The sequence below is a fragment of the Cervus elaphus genome, chromosome 32, assembly GCF_910594005.1.
Source record: "Cervus elaphus chromosome 32, mCerEla1.1, whole genome shotgun sequence".
Classification (NCBI taxonomy): Eukaryota; Metazoa; Chordata; class Mammalia; order Artiodactyla; family Cervidae; genus Cervus; species Cervus elaphus.
Window position 1 is genome coordinate 41,013,595 of NC_057846.1, and position 21,619 is coordinate 41,035,213.

The window sequence follows — 21,619 nt, forward strand, 5'->3', positions numbered from 1 at the left end:
TCTCGACCCGCCCCGGAGTAGGCGGGCCTTGAAGCAGGAGGGCGGGGCGAGTGGCGATGGGCGGGGCTGGCTCCTGAGAGGGTCTGAGGGGACCGGAGAGAAAGCCCATTCTCACTCGCCCGGGACGGAGCGCTCCGTACGTCAGTCAGGCGAGCGGGCGCCGCGTCGGGAGCGAGCTCGGACCGGAGCCGAGTTGCGTCAGTGCCGAGCGCGCGCATCGCTGCCAGCCCTGGGGCCCTGGCGGGGCTGGGGAATCGTGGAGCGGGCGGAGGCAGGGGCGCCCGAGTGCTGAGGAGAACCTGCGGGCTCGGGCTGAGATGGGGTCGGGCGTGGGCTCGCCCTCTGAGACTCTCCGCGTCCGGTGGCTGCTGTTGGTGGGCTTGCTGAGCCCGGCCCTCGGTGGGGCTCGGTCAGGTGGGTGTCCGCCCCCAGGGACCTTTCGGGATTCCAGTTTCCTAGGGCCGGGATGCTCGGAGTTTTTACCCCGCGGTGCCTGAGAGTGGCGGGGCCTGGCCTGGGCACTGGAACCCGACCCGAGTCGGGAGGCGGAGCCGCTGGGCTGCCTGTGGACCAGGGCTCGGACCCGAGGCTCCGGGTCTGGGCGCCCCCAGTTTTGCTGGGCACTGTTCTCCGGTTTGGTTCCCAGTCCTCGGTCTCTTGCCGAGCAGAGCCTTTTGGGGGTGAGTCCGACCCCCAATCTCTCGCCAAGCTTGGTGCCACCCCCCAAGACCCTCCCGGGGCGACTCTCGGTCCGACCCCGAACCTCAGGGACTCGGCTGAGAGCCTGGGAGGCTGGCTAAATGCTCGCGGAGGGTTTGAGAAGTGCTTTTGAGAAATGGAGCTGGGGTTTGCTTGCAGGGTAAATGTCACTGGGAAAGAGACCGGGAGATGGAACTTTTTGCTCCAGGTTTTCATGATTTGAAATTTTGACCATCATTTTATTAGCGGAGTCACCAGTAGGTACCACAGGGCTGAATTTAGTGATGAAATAAGAGGGGGGGGGGGATTGCTTTTTTTTTTGGGGGGGGGGCATTTTGTTGTTCTAGTAAGAATACCTCTCTCTTTTTTTTTTTTTTTTGGAAACGAAGTGCTACATTTTTATAGCCAGTCTTTTATCTCCGTTTTTAGTGGGTTGGTAAGGTCTCAAATCCAGGCAGATAATCCCTGCTCTGCTTAAGTCACAGGCTTACGGTAAGAATTGAATCATTTATGTGAAATAGCTTTTGACTTGTGAAACTTCCTTTAAATACATAAGGTATTTGTATTGGAGATGCTCAGACATAGTGGAAACATTTAAATCGCCAACACTAGCTTCTTTCTGACAACACCGTCTTTCTTTGTTTTGGCTCGTGTTAAATTATTGTTTGCGTGGCTGTGTTTTCTTTATCAGCCATAGAGTATTATGGAGAATGGGGTTTCTACTAAATCGTTATCTTGAGAGTTTTTCAAAGATGAGGATTTCAGTGCAGGACTAAATTTAGATTTTTTTTTCTTCCTTATTTTATTATTTTTCAATTAAGAAAATTTGCACCATTGCAGGAATTTTAAAGCTCTCAGTACTGAAACTTTCTTGACTGGGAAGGTACCAAATCTTTTCTGTTTGAAACTGTTTTTGCTATGGTGTTCTATTAATACATGGTTAACATTTACCAGCGTTTAAGGGGAAGTAGGTTAAACATCTGGAGTTTTAGTAATCCATGATTCTGTTTGGAATACTTTAAATAAGACTGATTTTTAAAGTTTATGTATTGATTTTTTACGTTGCTGCATATAGATGGATGGAATATCCTTATGTTTTTTAACAACAGCTTTAACAGTTTATAGTTAAACAGTTTATAGTTTAACAGTCCCTCACTTAAGCACATATATGCTTTCAAAATTTAATCAGCCGTCATCGAACTCCTATGAACACCTAGCTCAGTGCTTGTGGAGGGGCATAGAGTGACCAAATGTGCTGCGTTTATCTGAAGAATGTAGGGGAAGGTTTTATTGAGAAAGTGATATTTGAACTGATCTGTATGGGTGAATATTCTAGGACAGGAATTCAAAGCAGAAGGGTTTTCACAAGAGTCTAGAGAGATAAGATGGAGAAGGCAATGGCAACCCACTCCAGTACTCGTGCCTGAAAAATCCCATGGACATGGACAGAGGAGCCTGGTAGGCTGTGGTCCATGGGGTGGAGAAGAATTGGACATGACTGAGCGCCCTCACTTTCACTTTTCACTTCCATGCATTGGAGAAGGAAATGGCAACCCACTCCAGTATTCTTGCCTGGAGAATCCCAGGGACGGAGGAGCCTGGTGGGCTGCCGTCTATGGGGTTGCACAGAGTTGGACACGACTGACGCGACTTAGCAGCAGCAACATCAGAGAGATAAGAACAGGACTAGTTAAGGAATGATGAGAATTCACCAGAGGGTCCACCTGAAAGGGAGGCGTGGAAAAAACTAAGGGTAGTTGATGACCTGCTGGGGAGAGTCTTCTGTGATGTGCGCTGGGATTTGGACTTTACCCTGGAGGAAATTGTTTGGGCAGGATGGTTTTTAAGTAGGGATGTGGGCTTCCCAGGTGACAGCAGTGGTAAGGAACCCGCCTGCCAGCGCAGGTCAGATGTAAGAGATGTGGGTTCAATCCCTGGGTTGGCAAGATCACTTGGAGGAGGGAATGGCAGCCCACTCCAGGATTCTTGCCTGGAGAATCCCATGGACAGAGTGTTGCAAGGAGTTGGACACCACTGAAGCAACTTAACATGCACTTAGCACGTGGTATAACTTAGATTTGCGATTACTGTAACTGGCTACACAGTGGAGGACAGACTATGGAAGGGAGGGACTGGAGGCTGGGAGAGAACAGTTAAGAGGCTTTGTACTAGTGTGCAGTCAAATCAACTCATGTTTCCCTACGGGAATGTTCTTCTAGAATCAGCTGACCAAGTTTTTGCAATACAGGATGTTTAAAACATGCGCTGAAACCATTTCAACTAATGAAAGAGGAATTTGAGTACTCAGTAAGAACCACCCACACATCAGTTACTCTAGGAGTTAAATAGATTTTCTAGGATTTTTTTTTAAAATTTTTGCTATTTATAACAATTGTGTCAATGAGGAAGTGCAGTATACATTCCAAAAAGCTGACATAGTACACTTTAAAAAAAAACAACAAAAACTAGGGCCGACAAAGGTAACTTTGTATCATTGCGGGAATTAGGCAGGTATGAAACTTCACTCAATGTTTTCTTTCAAGGTAGTGATTATGATGTACAGACCTAAATTTTTTTTTCCCCAAGACTACAATTCTAGAGGAAATGAGTTTTAAAGCTTACTCATGGTGAATCACTGTAAAATGAACTAGGTGGTAAGAACTTGGTCCATACTAATTTTGTTTTTAGGTGCCTGTGAATTGTTTGAATTTGTATGTTTGTGCTAAATAGGAGAATGTAGTCTTTTAAATATAAAGATAATTTGTTTCACACTCTTATGTAAGAAAATAAAAGCATTTACAATGAAAATATGTATAAAACAAGTTGCTGGGTTCCAAGACTGTTTTCTAAACATACTTTGAATTTTACCTTACCAGGAATTCCCTGGCGGTCCAGTGATTAGGAACTGCTTATTTCACCGTGGAAGGCGTAGGTTCGATCCTTAGCTGGGGAACTAAGATCCCACAAGCCACATGGCTTAGCCAAATAAAAATAAATAAATAAAATTTACCTTACCAAAGTTGACTATGTATGTATATATATTTAAACCCTGCTTTATTGTAGAATCCCCCCAAAGATGCAAGCTCTAAGTAACTGGAAGCTTTTTCTTTGGAATAGCCACAAGCTCAAATATATGACATAGATAGGCTCATGATATTTCTTTTTTTTTTTTTTCCTTTGATGCCTAGTATACAACAGAGACTTGGAGTTATGCCATCGTTTGTGTCAGAACTATGGGACTGCCTCATAAGTAAATCTGGTCCTCTTGGTATCACAGTAACTAACCCCTGCTACTACCCTGCCTTTGAATGGGGCCAACATGGACCCAATTAAAGTTGAATTACACTTTGAACTGAATAGTCTTGTTCATATGTCAGGATGTTATTGTATCAACAGTTTATTTTTCATTTTGTGACGTGTCATTTTGATCAAATGGTTTTCCCCAAAGTGAGTTAGGGAACGTGAGAAGTTCACCTATTTTATTCAGTTTTTTAAAAATATACAGTTGTTTTGTATTTGTTTATGTTGATTTTAACATAAAGAATTAGAGTATTTCAACTTATAGTAAGTAAAAATGATGTCACTGTCAAACATTTGTCATCCTGACAAAACCCATTCCCATACATGGGAAATGCTTCTTTCTCTTTGACATATTTTTTTATTCCTTTTCATGAGATTTTTTTTTTTTTATGGTTTAACTTATTTTAGGAAGGATCCTCCCCACCCTTTCCTTTAGTAGCTCCTAAGAACTCTCATACAAGTAGAGCCCTAGAGAGCCCATTCCACTTCCTTTGATAGGTTGGAATCTTGTTATGAATAGAAGCTCCCATCTCAGCTGCTTAAGTGGGGAGGGTAAGCAGTGTATGAAGTATATGATGTATCAATACAGTAAGTTCTTTTCATGCAAACGAGTTCTGTTCTGAGAGTGCCTTCCTAAGTCCATCAAAGTTAAACTAGGTACCCAACTAACACAATCAACTGTATGATACTGTACTGTAATAGGCTTAGAAAACTTTTCACACAAATATACATAAAAAACAAACAAAAACATTTAAAATCTTACAGTAGAGTACCTTAAAAAGTACAGTAGTGCAGTACAATAGCTGGCATACACAGGCATGTTTGCATCTTTGAAAGTTTGCAACTTCAAGGTTTGTATGTAGGGGACTTATTGTACAGTGAAATATAGCATTGCATTAACATGGACAAATGTGTGGGCATGAGGATTTGTGGGAAATTGCTATGAAAGATGCTAATCATAAAAAATAAAGCTTATTTTAGGTTGTGCATGAAAATTTGCAATTATAAGCTCTATGTATGTATAGCTGTAAAGATGAAAAGAGGTCATTTACTCAGTATATTTATTGAATGTCTGTTGCACTAGTGCAGGAAACAGGATGAATAATGTACCGCCCTTTGTTTCAAGAAACCTAAATTTCTTGGTAGAGGAATTTAAATCCTCTGTGGTATTAAATCTTATAAATGGTGTTTTTTCCCCGAAGGACTGCTTACACACAAACAATGACAAAGGCCCTGTTTGTTTTTAAATGTAAAAATAGGTAAATGTAAAACAAAAGGTGATAACGCAAAAATTGTCAGAATATAGGACATAGCAGTGGAAATTATGGTTATGTTTGAAGAGAGCTATTAATGTATATGTTCATGTGGCATTGACCTTGTAAATGGAATGGAAATACATGGCTCAAAATAACAGTGATTTATGAATCTAATTAGTTTCTCTTCAAGAAATAATTCAAACAGAATTGTCTTCAGCCTGTATGTTGAACCCAGGTTTATTTTCTGTAGTGAAAGTACTTAAGGATGACTCTTTGTTGACATAGTAGGTGGGAAGGAAAAGAGAAAAGTCCTTGGCTGAGGGTTCACATTTGTTTGCTTTGCATTTAGGTAGAATTCTTTTAACTTATTTCTGTCTACAATTGTAACGGAGGAAGGACTTCAGTGCCCGGGGCACAGAAAGCCAAACTGTGACAGCAGGTGTTTGCAGTGAAGTCAGGATTTGTTGTACAGAGTGGGAGACAAGTCTCAGATCCACTTCAGCTTGGCTTTTGAGTTTTTTTTTTTCTTTTTCTTTTTTTAAGGAGAAGAGCAAAGATGCTGGGATTTATCATCATCTTCTAGCATTTCTTTTTTAAAAAACTTTAAATTTTTTATTGGGGGTATAGCCTATTAACAATGTTTTGACAGTTTCAGGTGGGCAGTGAAAGGGTTCAGCCATAAGGATTCATGTATCCATTCTCCTCCAGGGCTTCCTGGGTGGCTCAGTGGTAAAGAATCTGCCTGCCAATGCAGGAGACATGGGTTCAGTCCCCGGGGTTGTGAAGATCCCCTGGGTAAGAAAATGATAATCCACTCCAGTATTCTTGCCTGGAGAATGCCATGGACTGAGGAGCCTGGTGGGCTACAGTCCATGGGATTGCAAAAGAGTCAGACATGACTTAGCGACTAAACAACAACAACAATTCTCCCCCAAACTCCCCTCCCATCCAGGCTGCCACAGAACACTGAGCAGAGTTCCATCTGCTATACTGTGTCATTTTCTGACATTTTGTAATCCTGGTTCTAGGAGTCAGAATGTGTCTAGTTTATGATTCGCTGGCCGGCCAGGTGGTCCATGGAAGGAGGCCTGTGAGCTCATCCTGCCCTGGAGAAATGATCAGAGTTTATACAGGAATGATAGATAGTATCTACAGTAGCAGTTTTATCACCTCAACAGTTATCGGCAACCGCAGTGCAGTCTTAGTCACCTAACTCTGGTTGATCTATTCAGTTAGTGTAGGACTGAGGTAAGAGGGGACAAGAAAGGGGATAGAGTTTGGAATAGAGAGATTAATCATAAACTCATTAAGGGAACTCAGTTTCACAGGTACTGTTATGCAACATGTAGTCAGACTTCCTCCAAAACACAGTACATAAAAATACCTAAGGAGTCAGAGGAAGAAAAAAATGCTACTAACTCACACCTTTTTCTTTCTTTTACTAAGTATAGGACATTTTAAGTTTCCTGTTTCGACTCTTACTTTTATCTCTAGCCTGTGTTTTCTAGTAATGTGACTTTTGTCACCTTATGCACAAGGTCACATAAGCATCAAATTCTGTCACATTTGAGCTGATTGTATTAAGATTTGCATTATGAACTGTCTGCTGCTTCTAAGTCATTTCAGTTGTGTCCAACTCTGTGTGACCCCATAGACGGCAACTCACCAGGCTCCTCTGTCCCTGGGATTCTCCAGGCAAGAATGCTGGAGTGGGTTGCCATTCTACCAGTGGTTTTTTTTTGGGGGGGGGGGGGTGATTTTGCTCCCTGGAACGCATCTGTAGGTTATTTTCTAGTTGTCACACTGGTGGAGCTTCTGGATAGGGTGGGTAGAGGTCCTCACCACCCTGCTTTGGCCAGAAAAACACCCACAGCATAGAATTTTCTGGCCCCAAATGTCAATAGTGCTGAGGCTGAAGCTTTGTAATACAAATAATGTGGATGCACGTCCTTTACAGTGACATGGGAAACTTGGTCTTTTGATTCCCATGAGAAAGGGCTACTAATTAAAGACTAAAAAATAAAAGGAATTTGGGGAAAATCTATGCAAGGTATGAACGGGAAAAAGAATACAAATAAGCCAAGACTAGTGATAAAGAAGTGTTGAAAAATATGGGAAGGAGGGTTTTCATACAACTAGTGTATATTTATTTTTGAATGACCTAACCACAGTATGTGCATTTCTTATGATGTTTTGAACTCCTAAGGCACTCAGAAAGTGGATCTTTGGATTTTAAAACCAAGAAGTCAGTAACAGAATAGTAGCTCTTATGTGTAGAAGTTATTTTGGTGTGGTGTAGTTGTGAAAGCCTTTAAAAGATAAATGATTAATTTCGCTTTTTTTTCCCCCCCAAAACAAGAGTTGTGGTTGCAAATGTATGGAAGGAAAGGATGTGTCTTATATTCCTTTATTGGATTTTCATTCTTTGCTAACAATCTTGGTAAAAAAAAAAATCCATAGCTTCAGTCCTGGCTGGAAATTAGTCCTGACCTTCTCAGGTTTCAGCGTGAGAGCTCTTTAGATATGTGCCTGCTCATTGGTAGTTATCTTTTCTGAGGTATTTCTTTTTCTCTGTGATGTTTGTTTCTGAGCTGTAACAAAGAAATTTCAGTTGAGTTACATATGGTTTAGCTCCTCGCATAACAGTTTCCTGAGCCTACTAACATATCCCTGCCTGTAATGATATACTTAAAAAATCTTTTACTTTGAAATATTTATAGAATCTCAGGAAATTCATATAAATGCACAGAATGATTGACTTTTTATCACACGGAGCTTCTCATCTGTTACTCATGGAAAGCATTTTATTCCTATCATTACTTCTAGAGTGACTGTCCTAGTAGTTGAACAAGTGACCATGATCTAGAACAAAAATATTAAGGGAATTTGAGAAAACTGAAGGTCCTTGAAAGGTTTATTTTGGTCGAGGAAATATTCCTATACCTCAGTTAATTTAGGATTAAGAATATTTTTACTTAGTGCTTTGAAACCTCATCAATTAAGGCCATGGATTTCTTTTGAGATGATTCCCAACTGACAACTCCAGATATCTGAGGGGTATTTTCTCATAGTGTATCACAAGGACGCTTATGTCAACCAGCCTCTGATTGCTTTTGTGAGTATTGGAGTCCATTTCTGTTCTTTTTATGTCATGACATGAAGCCCCATTTAGTTGTTGTTATGCCAAACAGGGTAAAGAGTTTGAAAACTGTTAGTGTGACGTGTTGTATTGAACATGAAATAAGTTATATTTTCCTGTTTGCATTGTATCTTTAAAAATTCCAAACTAGACAAGATTATAGACATTTTAATGCACAGCGGTGTTTTGTGAAAGGTTGGACTTCATTTTAATCTGCATTTGAGACCTCTGAGGGACATAAGGCAGTTAAGGAGTGAATGACTGTTAAGAGTTTGGATGGAACGGAGGTGAGTGGGAGTAGAAGGTGTCATAATCTAGACGTGAAGTTAATGAGACTGATGGGTAGACAGCAGGTGCTGAGATGCTAGATAATCAGTACTTTAAGTTTTTTTTTTTTTAAGTTGAAGAAACACCTTTTTTCCTCCCCTTTTAACTTTAACGGTAATTTGGGGTTTCAGAATACTCATAAAAACAAATTCAAACAATATAGTCAGGCTTGAGTGCAGGAAATAAAAGTCCTTATCTCATTACTCTACTCCCTAGTTCTATTCCATGGAGGTAACCACTTTAAACAAGTTTGGTATGTTTACTTATGGTACTTACATGTTTGTTTATGACACACCTTATGGTCATATGGGGAAGGAAATGGCAATCCATTCTGATATTCTTGCCTGGAAAATCCCAAGGACAGAGGCGCCTGGAGGGCTGCAGTCCATATGGTCACAAGAGTTGGACACAACTGAGCAATTAAACCACCAGCACCATGGTCTCAGGGCTTCCCAGGTGGTGCTAGTGGTAAAGAACCCACCTGCCAATATAGGAGACATAAGAGACATGGGTTTCATCTCCGGATGGGGAAGATCCCCTGGAAGAGGGCATGGCAACTCACTCCAGTATTCTTGCCTGGGAAATCCCATGGACAGAGGAGCCTCGTGGGCTATAGTTCCTAGGGTCACACAGAATTGGACATGACTGAAGCAACTTAGCATGCACCGTGGTCTCACATATAGGATATGTGTTGTATTAGTAATGTTTCATAGAGGTTATAAATAATACAGAGTTTATAAAGTGAAGGTAAAAATGAAAGTCTCTCCCCTCCTCCCACTCCCTATAGATTATTACTTTAAAAAATATTATATTACTATAAGAAATTTAAACATACACAACAGTAGAGAGAAGAGTAATAAAAAGGAAAAAGAAAGACAAAAAGGGACTTTCCTGGTGGTCCAGTGGTTAAGGCTCTGCACTTCCACTGCAGGGGGCGCAGGTTTGATTCTTGGTCAGGGAACAAAGATTCTCGCATGCCGCAGCCAGAAAAAAAAAGTAATGAACTCCTGTGTACCCAGATTTTAATATAATTAAATATAATCCAAATTTTAATATAATTTCGTATGTGTCTGATCCCTCAAATGCACACTGAATTATTTTGATGCAAATCCTGAATGTCATGTCATGTTGCCCTTGAATATTTAGAATGAATCTCTATGACATGAGGACTTTTAAAGAAAACCTTACCCACAGTATGCTTATTACACTTTAAAAAATTAACACTAATTCCTCAAGATTTTCACATATCTATGTAGCGTTAAAATGAGACTGTATCAGATGCCAGCATGGGGGTGTGTCTTCCTAAGGGATTTATATGGCCTGTTTTAATTATGTCCAAATTTTGCTTAAGTGATGACTTAATTTTTTTATAGTTATGTTATTTTTCAAATAATACATGATTATTTAATACCTTTGATAATTTCAAAAATACCAAATGGGATCCTAACAGTAAAATTTTGTATTTATACATAAATCCTGCTTGATTACTTCAATGACAATGAAACAAGATGACTTTGTGCTCATTGTTTTATTTACTTATTTATTTTCATTTTTATTCTTTTAGGTAGATTTTGCTTTTTAAAATTGAGTGTAGTTGACTTACAATACTGTGTTATTTCCAAGGGTATAGCAAAGTGATTCAGTTATATGTATTCAGATTATTTTCTATTATAGATTATTACAAGATACTGAATTTAGTTCCTTATGCTATACAGTAGCACAAGGTCCTTTTTTAGATTTTTTTAGCTTTTATTGGAGTATGGTTGATTTACAATGCTGTGTGTGTTTCAGCTGTACAGCAGAGTGATTCAGTTTTATATACATATCTGTGTATATACATGCATGTATATTCATTCTTTTTCAGATTTCTTTTCAGTAGTTCCTTGTTGCTGTCTGTTTTACATACAGTGGTGTGTGTCTGTGAACTCCACACTCCTAGGTTACCCCTCTCCCCTTTCAAGTGATTTTAGAAGCCAGGCCTGGTTCAACCATGATTCCACTTTGTGGTGAGCTGTACAGGTTGGAATTGGGAGAAAGTCTTGTATGATGGTTCTGAGTTCTTCGTTTTTTATACATTTTAACTATTCAGGTTTTTAGAACAGATTAATAGTAGTAATTTCATTGGAGATAATTGCTACATTGTTAGGTGTTTACTTATTAGAGTTAATACATCAGGCATTAAAAGTAACTTTTTCCTTTTATTGTCCTTGACCATTTTGTAGGCATCCCCATACCATCTTGGGATGTCATTCATGTTGGGTGAAGGTGGAAAATGAGAGAGAAGTGAACAGAACCTTCCCTCCATTTCCCCACGGGAGCATTTTTTTTTTCCCCTTGTGTTTATATCTTAAGATTTCTTTTAAGACAGAGTATTAGGGTTTATAGCTAAAAAATTGTTTGAAGATGATTGCTGTGTATACACTGTTTGGATAAAGGCTGACATCCTTGTTTTTAAGAAATACATTTCTTCCCCCTTATACTATCTAGTATATTGCTATTTTCCTATAAAACTTTATATAAAACTGAATATTTTATTTTTTATTACTAATTTTTTATTTTCTTATCTTTTGGTTGTGCTGCATGGCATGTGGAATCTTAATTCCCTGACCAGGGATCGAACCCACACCCTCTGCATTGTCAGCGTAGCGTCTTAACCACTGGACCACCAGAAAAGTTCTAAAACTATATGTATTTTAATGTGAGAATGTCAGATGATTTTTCTATGATTTGAACATTCAGCTTTTTTTTGAACATTTGGCTTTTGATTCCATTGTATTTTGGGGGGCATGTAGTTTTTCAGGTTCAATTGTTATGTTTGTTGTTCCTTATTCTGTAGGCTTTCAACAGACCTCCCATCTCTCTTCTTATGAAATTATAACTCCCTGGAGATTAACTCGAGAACGAAGAGAAGCCCCTAGGCCCTTCTCAGAGCAGGTAAGTTATCTCTTGAGAAATATGTATGTATTTCAGTTTTACTCATTTTAAGACAAGAATGTTATCGTCATCAGTGATTGGTTCAGTGAGTAATGTTGGCCCATGGCTTAAGGCACTGGTGTCCATTGGACATTATTCTAGTAAAAGTGACATATTGATTCTTAGTAGCTTGTTTTCTTTTTAAAGACAAAATAATCAACTTGAAACATAAGTGGGTGAAAAAGTCAGTTAAATAAAAGTCTATGACCAGCATAGGATGCTGGTTACATAGACCTCTGACCCCTACCTGACTGGTGATGGTTACAGTGGTATTCTTACAACAAGAGCTCACCTCTCTCTTAGTGTATGACAGGTAGAGTACTGCATGCTGAATCTTCACTGACACTGGAGATTGTGTGTTATATGCATGTATTTTATATCTGGGAATGTTTGCAAAAGTGAGTTTTATCGCCATATTGGAAGAAACATACTATACTAACAATGGACAAAAATTATTTTTCAATAATGCTATTTTTCTCTTACTGTGAAGTTCAGAAATAATGTATTTGGATATCAACTGATTTTGCAAACCCTTCAACTTCATCAAAGTATAATTTAACTTTATTATGATTTACCAGTAACAAGTGATGAGGATAAAGAGTTTAGCTTATTACCTCTGAATTGACAAAGTATTTCTAGCTATGAGGTAGGTCATACATTGTTTAGGGATTAGGCAGAGTGAAGAGGACACTGGAGTTAATATCAGGAACTTTCAGAGTTACCCTCCCTCTGGACATTACCATGGATTGGGTAGATCATTTGTCTTCATTTACTTCTTTATAAGTAAGGAGTATATAACTCTAAGATCTCCTTCCAGTGGAACGGTTTATAATTTTTCCTTGCTTTGTTTTGAACTGGACAGTCTCCTCTTTAATTTTGTTTTGCCTTTATTAATTTGTATTTTCATTGTTATTTTCCCCCTTCACTTAGTAGCATAGGGACAGTGTTTTTCTACTTCATCATATCTCTGATGATCTTCATCAGCTTTGCACACATAGATACTTGAGATTGTAGTGAATGTCCTGCATGTACCTTGATAAATAATCGGGAGAGAGGTGGAAGCACTGTTTAAGCCCTGGGAATGTGGTTTGAACAAAACAGACAGAATTATGTCCTTGTGGAGCTTCCATTCTCATGGGAGGAGAGAGAGAGACAAATAAGTAATATAATTGTAAGATTAATAATAGAGATTACTTAAGATGGTGAAGAGCCCATCTGCCAGTGCAAGTTAGACATGAGAGATGTGGGTTTGAGCCCTGGGTCAGAAAGGTCCCCTGGAGGAGGAAATGGCAACCCATTCCAGTATTCTTGCCTGGAGAATCCCATGGACAGAGGAGCTTGGCGGGCTGCAGTCTATAGGGTCGCATGGAGTTGGACACGACTGAAGCGACTTAGCACGCATGCAAGATGGTAATAATCATTGTGGGGAACATTAAAGCAGCAAGGAATTGGGGAGTATTGGAACTGGGGGTGATGGGTAGGAGGGTTTGTGTTTTTTAATAGGACAGCCCGGGAAGACCTTCCTAAGAAGGTGACTCTGTGGGAGAACAAAGACCAGAAGGAAGGGAATGAGCAATGCAGGCAGCTATTTGGGGGAAGAATGTAATGTCATAAATTCTCAGAATTCTTCTCAGGGGAGATGACAGTGGTGTTTTTATATCCTATATTTGCCCAAGAGCAGAAAGGAATAGAAAGACACATGCCAAAACTGTGCAAGGAGATTGGTGTTTTTGTTGCCTCTGGAGATGGAGGTCCCCATGCAGAATTTGGAAGTAGAACCCCAGGATGTGGATCCTGTCTCAGCCTTAGGAGTCAGATGCTGAAGTTCCTGAGGAAAGTGGATCCTGCTGTTTCTTGGCAAAGTGTTCACTTGGAGTGCAGAAGCAGTAGGGAGAATAATAAACACTTATTATTTAATTATTACTTAATTCTAATAGTAAGGACACTTCTGATAATTTTATTGTTTGTTGAGTCCCTCCATGACTATCTTTTTTATTAGAATTAAGTTTCTAGAGATCACATTAAGTGCTTCTGGCTAATGAAACGGTGAGTCACTGGGGAAGTTATTTTAGTGTTTAAGTTAGAGAAGAGGATCCCACAAGCAGAGGATATGTAAGTTGACTTATCTCAGTTCTTTGATTCTGAGACACAGTCTTCATGAGGTACACTGTTACTTAACGTGCCAGTAATTAAGAAAGAAACAGACTGCTGCCAGTTAGACCACTTTGCCTCTGTACGATATGTCCCAATTTCAGAGATGTTCACAGAGATGTGAGGGGAAAAAGTAGGTTTAGAACCGATGAAATGTGTTAAGTCCTGTGAAGATGTAAAGTCATAAACGTGTATTAATTTCATCTAGCTTTCAGATACCCAGAACGAGGGATAATCTTTTGAAACTAAGAGGTTCATTAGGTTTAAACAAAAGGAAGAATTACTTTTTACTATAGGTAATACAGGAATGGACTTAGTAAAAATAATCCCTGAAGTTATAGCTCGATTGCAACTGTAAATGAATTTTGAAGAAGACTTTAGATAAACATGTGGGTCGTTTTCCACAATAGGTTATTAAAAGAAGGTAGGGATGATTAGAGTCTATTTTTATTATTTATGGGCATATTTCAGGTTGTTTCATAAAAGAGTTCCAGTCAGTGCCAAATTATTTTCATTCAGGGTGGAATTTCTAGTGTCCTTTAAATACCTGTTTCAAAGTTATTTAGAAGATAGTGTTTTATTGTTCTTTTCTCCTTTGTGCATTTAGGTATCTTATGTCATTCAAGCTGAAGGAAAAGAGCATATAATTCACTTGGAAAGGAATAAGTAAGAAATTTAATTTACTTTGCCTTTTTGGTAACTTTTTTCTTTTTTCAATACTATATGGGTTTCTTTTCTAGTTAGATATTGCTTAGTAGTTTGTTAAGAAGGTGAGACTAAATAAGAGTAGAAGTGTGGAAAAATCCCTACAGTTTTGCATTTCCACTGACACTTGAGCAAAGGAAAATAAATCTAAATTAAAGGAAGAGAAGCTTGTACTTAAGAAAACTTTAAAATCATGACTGGCCCAAGAAACCACTGAGCAGGTGGTAAAGAAGTCTTTAGTAGCTTTATCTGTCTGCTAGAGCTGCCACAGTGAAATACTACAGATTTAAACAACAGACACTTATTTTCTCCCAGGACTGGAAGTGTAAGATCAAGGTGCCAGCATTAATGTTTGGTGAGGACTCTCTTCTTGGGGTGCAGACCCTTCTGGCTGGCACTCACATGGCCTCTCCTTGGCCTGTGTACACAGGAGGTGGGTAGATGGAGGAGTGAGCTCTCTGGTGTTTCTTCTTATGAGGACGCTAATCCCGTTGGCTCAGGGCCCCACCCTTATCACCTCATTTACCCATAATTTCCTTAGTGGGCCCCATCTCCAAGTGTAGCCACACTGGAGGTTAAGGCTTCAGCATGGGAATTTTGGAGGGGACACAAGCATTCAGTCCATAAGAGTGGTCTCTTGCCCTCCTTTTTAGTTTTGGCATATTTTCACCTGATCCTGCCTTGGTAATCTGTGTTCGTCTGTTGCTTTTTTGAAATTCTGTGCTTCTGACTGTGCTGAGCCACCCACTGTCTTGTGACCCATCCTACCCTGCCCTCCCTTTTCTTAGGAAGCTAAACTTCAGTATCTTTTCGTGAGAGCCCATTTACACAGAGGTGTGAATGATGGGATGTAAAGTGCTGCTCAGAGATGTCTCCCAGAACCAGTAGCAGCAGCTTCTGGGAGTTTTCTAGAAATGCAAATTCTCAGGTCCACCCCTGGAATGAAGCAGAATTTGGGGAGGTGTCACAGCCATCTGTGTTTTAACAAACCTCCATCCTGGGTGATTTTTTACCGACCCTCAAGTTTGAATACACTTTTTATCTTAGAAGAGGATGCTGAGCTGAAGAGAGTGAGATCTCTCTGGTGAGCTTTAGGCACTGCGACAGATACTTTCAGAGAGGCTTTTTGTGTCCTGGGCACTGTACCCGGTACTTTTAATTGTATTACTTATTAATTTTCTCAGAACTCCTGAGGTCCAGCTTGTCTCCAATGTAATGATGTCACTGTGTACAAGAATTTTTAATAGATATAAATATTTTCTCCTACTCTTTCCATAGGAAACGCAAATTAAAATGATTTCAACATAATAACAGTTTCTTATATTCACCTAGTTTTAGCTTATAAAGCATTTTCCTCACCTGTATGTCATATCAATTTGATAATAGAGGAGTCTTGTGATTCTTGCTTCATACTCAGAATGCTAAGGTTCAAGAAGTTTACTTGATTTACGCAGCATCACATAGTTTGTAAAAGGGGCAGACATCCTAGTCATTTGACCTGAAGTCTAGTGACGTATATGTGTGTGTGTGATGTTGTGTCTACATTCCTATGCTTCTTGAACTGGGGGGGGCAAATGGTACTTTCCCAGGCATTTGTTAAGAGTTGCCAGGTCTTTGTATGTCTTTGAGAAGCAGTCTTCAAAGCTAATGGTCACTAGTGAGAAAGAGTTAGGGTAGATAGCCTATTATGGCTCTGAGTGAAGAAATGAGTTTGTTTGAGTGCTTACTTTTTTCCTCTCACAGCCTAACTTGTTTTGGACCATGAATCCCTTGGTGATAACAATGAAGCCTCCTTACAGAGGGATGTACATACTTACCTGGGGTATTTGGCCAGGACTGGGGTATTGTGTGGCAGAAGATAGCACACCTCTTTTCTCCCTGTGCTGAAAAAATTTAAAGATAAAATAAAGGAGTGAGTTAGATAGAAGGTTAAAATATCCCTCTCATGGTTGATGAGGGCTGGGTTAGGGGATTTACCAGAGAATGAGAGCCCAGTGAACCTGCGAGTCCTGAACCCCGGATTAGGCAGATTCAGCCGCTCACGTCAGCGCTGCACCATGGCAGTCCTTGTCCTAGAGGAGCATGGTGGAGTTTGTTCCCACTGGCAGGCGGTGACTTCTAAGGAGGAAGAAGGGCAGAGCAAGGCCAAGTACCCTCTTCAGTTATTCTTTTAAAATTCACCACCAGAGGGAGCAAAGAGTGTGTATATGTTGAGGAGAGAGGAGAGACAGGGCATCGACCGACCATGGGTGGATAACTGGAAGGACTCAGGACTCCACAGACTCCTCCCGCGCTCAGTCAAGGAGACTTTCATAAAGGGAAAGGGGACCGGACTCAGGACGAAGACGGCAGAGGAAATCATCGAAAGTTCAAGAACTTCAGGCAGGGTCCCTCCGGGTCCTTTCTCAGTTGTACAGATGTGCACGTGTCTTCAGATTACACATCACCGAGATGTGAGTGAATCGTCACCTTTTCAGGGTAGCCCAGGCACCAAGGGGGTGTTTATACCACACCGTGTTTACCAAGGGGGTCGTTTTATACCACACTGGTCACGTGGCTAAAGTCAGGCTGTGTAGCTGATTAAACGGCATGCCAACCATCCATCTCTCCATCTCTTAAAACAGTCTAGACGCCTGGAGATTTAGAGCCTTAAGAGTCGCATTGTAAATGACTAGCTGGCACCTTGCATCCCTGACAGGTCCGTAAGCCCTGAAGATAAGTATATTGCTGCTCCAGTTCTGCTGCGGAAGACGCAGAGCCTTTCCTTCACCTAACTTTGGTCAGGCTACTGAACCTTCCCCTGGGCCCCATCTGTACACTTTGTTGGAAAATCTGGTTTTAGCAAGAACCCTGCTAAGTGAAGTTAGCAAGAACCCCCCACCCTCAATATCTGATCAAATTCCTCATCTTCCACCATCCTTCCCAGGTGATGTCTGATCACCATGGTCTGTCTTCAGTAAGAATCCTTTTGATTGGTTTAACCAGAGCCTCCTTCACCCCGGTGTTTCATCTTAGTAATTTTGTACCCACCGACCTCCCACCTTGCTCATTGGGTACAAATTCCCACCTGCTGTACTTGGAGTTGAGTGTGACCTCTCTCCCCCACTATAAAATCCCATTGCAGTGGTCCCCATAACTTCTGCCAAACCCCTAAGTAAGATTTGCCTCACCATCTGTAACAAGTGTCATGGAATATATTTTTCTTTGACAGTCATGGTGGCATGACTCAGGTAGGATCAGATTCATCACTGGACCCCCGACCTCTCACTCTGGACCCTAAGTATGCACCTGCAAAGCACTCACCTTCAGTCCTGACTGATTGGGGATCCATTGGTGAGTCTGACTCCTGAACCTTTGCTCCAGACAAATGTCCACCGAAACTGGTAAAGATAGACCTGATTCTTAAGATTTTGAGTGTATACCCTGAAGTTGGGTCAGAGTCCCAGGCTTCTTTTGACAGGTACCTCCTGGGCTGGCAGCCCTCCGTGGCTCCTTGTTCTGATTGGGGATTACTCCCTGGCTCCCTGAGCTGGAAGTCCCTTCCTCTTGGCTCTATGTGAGGTCTCTCTTTTCTCTTTCTTGTCTCTGGCTTCTCCCATTGGAACTTCTCAGCCAACTAAACCACCTCTTCTCCCATCCTGCTGACTCTCTACTATGCCAGCTCTGTCTGTTTCCTTTCTTCTTAACATGTTTTGCTGAGCATAATTTGGAACTTTGTTGGTGTCTTTGGGAAACTTGAGAGCAGATTGACTGCTCCCTCCTTGTTGCTTCTGCTCCTCCTTCCTCTTCCTGCTACCATCAATCTCCCCTGCCACCCCATTCCCTAGATCCTTTGATATGTCCCACTTTGAACCCCCACCTCCTCCATCCCTCTGTCTACCCCCAACAGACTGCAGACTTTCCCCTTCCATGGCAGCGCCTCAGCTTCCCACAGTCATTTTCATTTTTAGTTCCTTGCCCTCCATCAGGGGCTCTCATGAAACTCAAGTAGCTCTGAAAATAACTCTACTTGAGTCTGAAAAGAACAAATGGAAATAGGTTGTATGACTCACGTGGGTTTTGGAAACATCCGGAAAGCAGTTAGATGTCTCCTCAGTCACCTGCCTAAAAGTTAGACCACAGCAAAGGAAGATTACATACCATGGTGAAAGAAAATCTTGAAAATCTCCTCCAGAAATACTGATAGGCAGGTTACCTTAACTTGTTTTATTTGCCAGAGTCAATTCAGTTGAAAATACAAAATGGAGATAAACCACTGAGATTATATTGCTGCTTTACTAACTCATGGCTAAAATTTTAAAATGAAAACCATGTTTTCTATTTGTGTCTGTCTGTATGTTTATATATGTCTATGTGTATGTATACATGTGAGATAGTTTATTTTTGCTGGAAATGAATCACATTAATTTATAAAATCCCATAAAAAATCCAATTCAAATAGATTTAGAGGTGGAATGAGCACTTATATAAATTATTTTCTTAAAACTCTCGGGAATACAAACACTAACCCAAGTTTTTTTTTTTTTTTTAAGTTCACATGATCTCAAATAATCTTTTTGCTGGTTTTCATAGTGTAGATACAATTGTTGATAAACTCTGACAACTTCAGAGTTGTCAGTATTAAATATGTAATGCAGATATGCAATTTTTTCCTACCTTTGTTTACTATTCAGATAAGCTTGTTATCTCTACCAGATGTTTAAGATTATAAATTATAAATTGACCCGAAGAACAAGATATATAATAAAAAAGGAATTGTTTGATGTCAAGCATGGCAGTTAAAAACAAAAGGGGGAAGAACCATAAATACATAATTAAAAAAAATTTTTTTTGCTTTTGTGATTTTTAAAATTTTTGGATACTTGCCTGATTTGTCAATAAGAAAAACAGCTTAATATGGTGGATCGCTAGCTAGCTTTGTTTAATTACTGGCTCATGAAATTTTCATGACTCATTCAAGAATAATTGTTCAGAACAAATAAAATAAATAGATGTAAGTGGCATAGAAGTTAGTAAGTGAACTTTTCAATGGTAATTAAGTTTTATGTCTCCTTGAAAATGATTTCAAAAGTTTTTTTTCATAACTTGAAACCTAAAAGCTATACTAAGTTAAAGATGGATAATCATTGACTAGATAATTTCTAAATAAGATAAAATATTGAAATATTAATTGCTGAAGAGAAATTTAATTTTATTTACTTTGGCATCTTGTTTTTATGTGGTATAGAGAAGCTAAATGTATTTGTGTCTGTTGATAAGCATGAGAAATTATACTATGAAAAAGATACATCTCGAGAAATTATGAAATGTATTCATAAATTTTCTACAGAATGATAGCATGTAGCAGACAGTTTGCAATTGCCTGCTTTTTAGCTTTTACTGAAAATTAGGATTACTAATGACTATAATCTAATTAATATACATAAATGAAGCTATTAGGAATAATAAAGGTAAAGAAAACAAACTATATGCAAGGAAAATAAGGTGTATTTTTGATAAGGAAGGATATAAAAGATATGTTTTGCTAAGGGAAAAAGAATAATTTTGTCCCAAAGTAGAATAAATGGTTGTTCCAGAATGACAAAGAAGAAAAATGTGGAACAAAAACTGAGTGATATAAAAAAATTTGTGGAAAAGGAACCTTGGAAAAATAATCTTTCCTTGTGTGGTCAAAATTGGAAACTGTTGGATGGATTCACTTGTAAGGTTTTTTGGTTTGTTTGTTTGTTTAATTTGCCTAGTATTAATAGTACATTGATGCAAAACCAGAATTTGGTTTTCTTTTTTCTGTTAAAACAAGGTTTCCTTAGATTATTGGTTTAGTTGTTTTTCTTTACGTTTAAGTACATAGCTTGAGAAGATAAGATGTGTTTTAAGATAATTTCCTATGTGACATGTGTTTATCAGGTCTTTGATTATGTGAGAAAACCAAATCTCAGTATTAAGAGAACTGAGTTTTTTTTTTTTTTTTAATAACTATGTAGCTTTCTGTGTTTGTCTTTGAAATTTTTTAATTGTGACTTTGGCTAAATGGACAGTTAAGTGTTGTTTCACAGTGACACTTGTGATCCAGTTTAGTCAAATGTTGAAACTTTTTGGCATGTTTGAAAATTTCCCCAAATCAAGTTCTAATTGGAGTCTTTTTGGCCTGAAACTAACTTTGAGATTTCTCAAATGGATCTTGGAAAATCTCAAAGGATTTGTTTCTCTCCTTACAAAAAGGTATACTGAACTAATAAGGCTTATTTGATATGTTAACGCATCTTATTTTTCATAGCAGTATAGTTATTTGCAGAAGTCAGTTAAAATCTGCCCTCGTTGTAACAAGAAACAATTGGAAACCTTGGTTTTATTACCAAGGCTTTGATTGTAGTGTCATATTTGAGAATGATGTGTGTTGAATCAGATATGACCAGATAGCTTTAAGGAGCTAAGCTTGACTTTAAGAAGGCAGTGTTTATACAGCTCCCCTTGGAAAAACTGGCCTGTTCTGGCTTACAGGATTTTCTGCCTTACAGGTGAGTAAGGAAGATCACTTGTGGCAGGGCCAGGAACCTCAGGATATTTGGGGGACCTCAAGAAGAGAGTTTACCCAAATCTATAGATATTATAGGCATATCTGGTGGCAAGTTCTTGACTTGGCTTCCTAGCCTTAAGAGTCTTTGGTTCCTTCTGAAATGCTGTAGCAAAGCAAATTCAAATGAAATACTATATGGTCAATCACTGCTTTTACTGTACTTATGTGAATAACTAGGCCAGATTTAATGAGACCAGACTTATGTGCAAACAAATTAGTCTTACTTTATCTTTCACAGAAATGGGGGTGACTATAGAGAGAATGTGGGTTTTTTTTGTTTGTTTCAATGGAAAACTGTAGTGAACTGTTGCTGCTTTCATCTTGCATATTTTGCCATCTTTACCAAATCCCGAATTCTTCTTCAGTATCTGGCTATAACCCTCTAAGTTATCATTTCCAATTTTTATCCTTTCTGACTTGGGAGTCATTGAGAACTAAACTCGCCCTTCTCTTGAAACTCTAAGCTGCAGCTGGAAGATTGATGGAGCCTTC

General features: G+C 39.5%; 1 protein-coding gene across 2 annotated transcripts in view; it reads left to right on the plus strand.

The window, feature by feature from the left end:
* Positions 1–80: 80 nt before the first annotated feature.
* The window catches only part of ADAM9 (ADAM metallopeptidase domain 9), an 88,406-nt gene continuing 66,867 nt past the window's right edge, over positions 81–21,619 (plus strand). The window contains exons 1-3 of one of the 2 annotated variants that reach the window (XM_043893432.1): positions 81–414; positions 11,558–11,655; positions 14,453–14,511. In XM_043893432.1, the coding sequence (XP_043749367.1) occupies positions 318–414; positions 11,558–11,655; positions 14,453–14,511 (254 nt within the window). In that variant the 5' untranslated portion in view covers positions 81–317. Of the gene's footprint in view, positions 415–11,557; positions 11,656–14,452; positions 14,512–21,619 lie in introns of those variants that run through there. The other variant, XM_043893434.1, reaches the window with a different exon arrangement.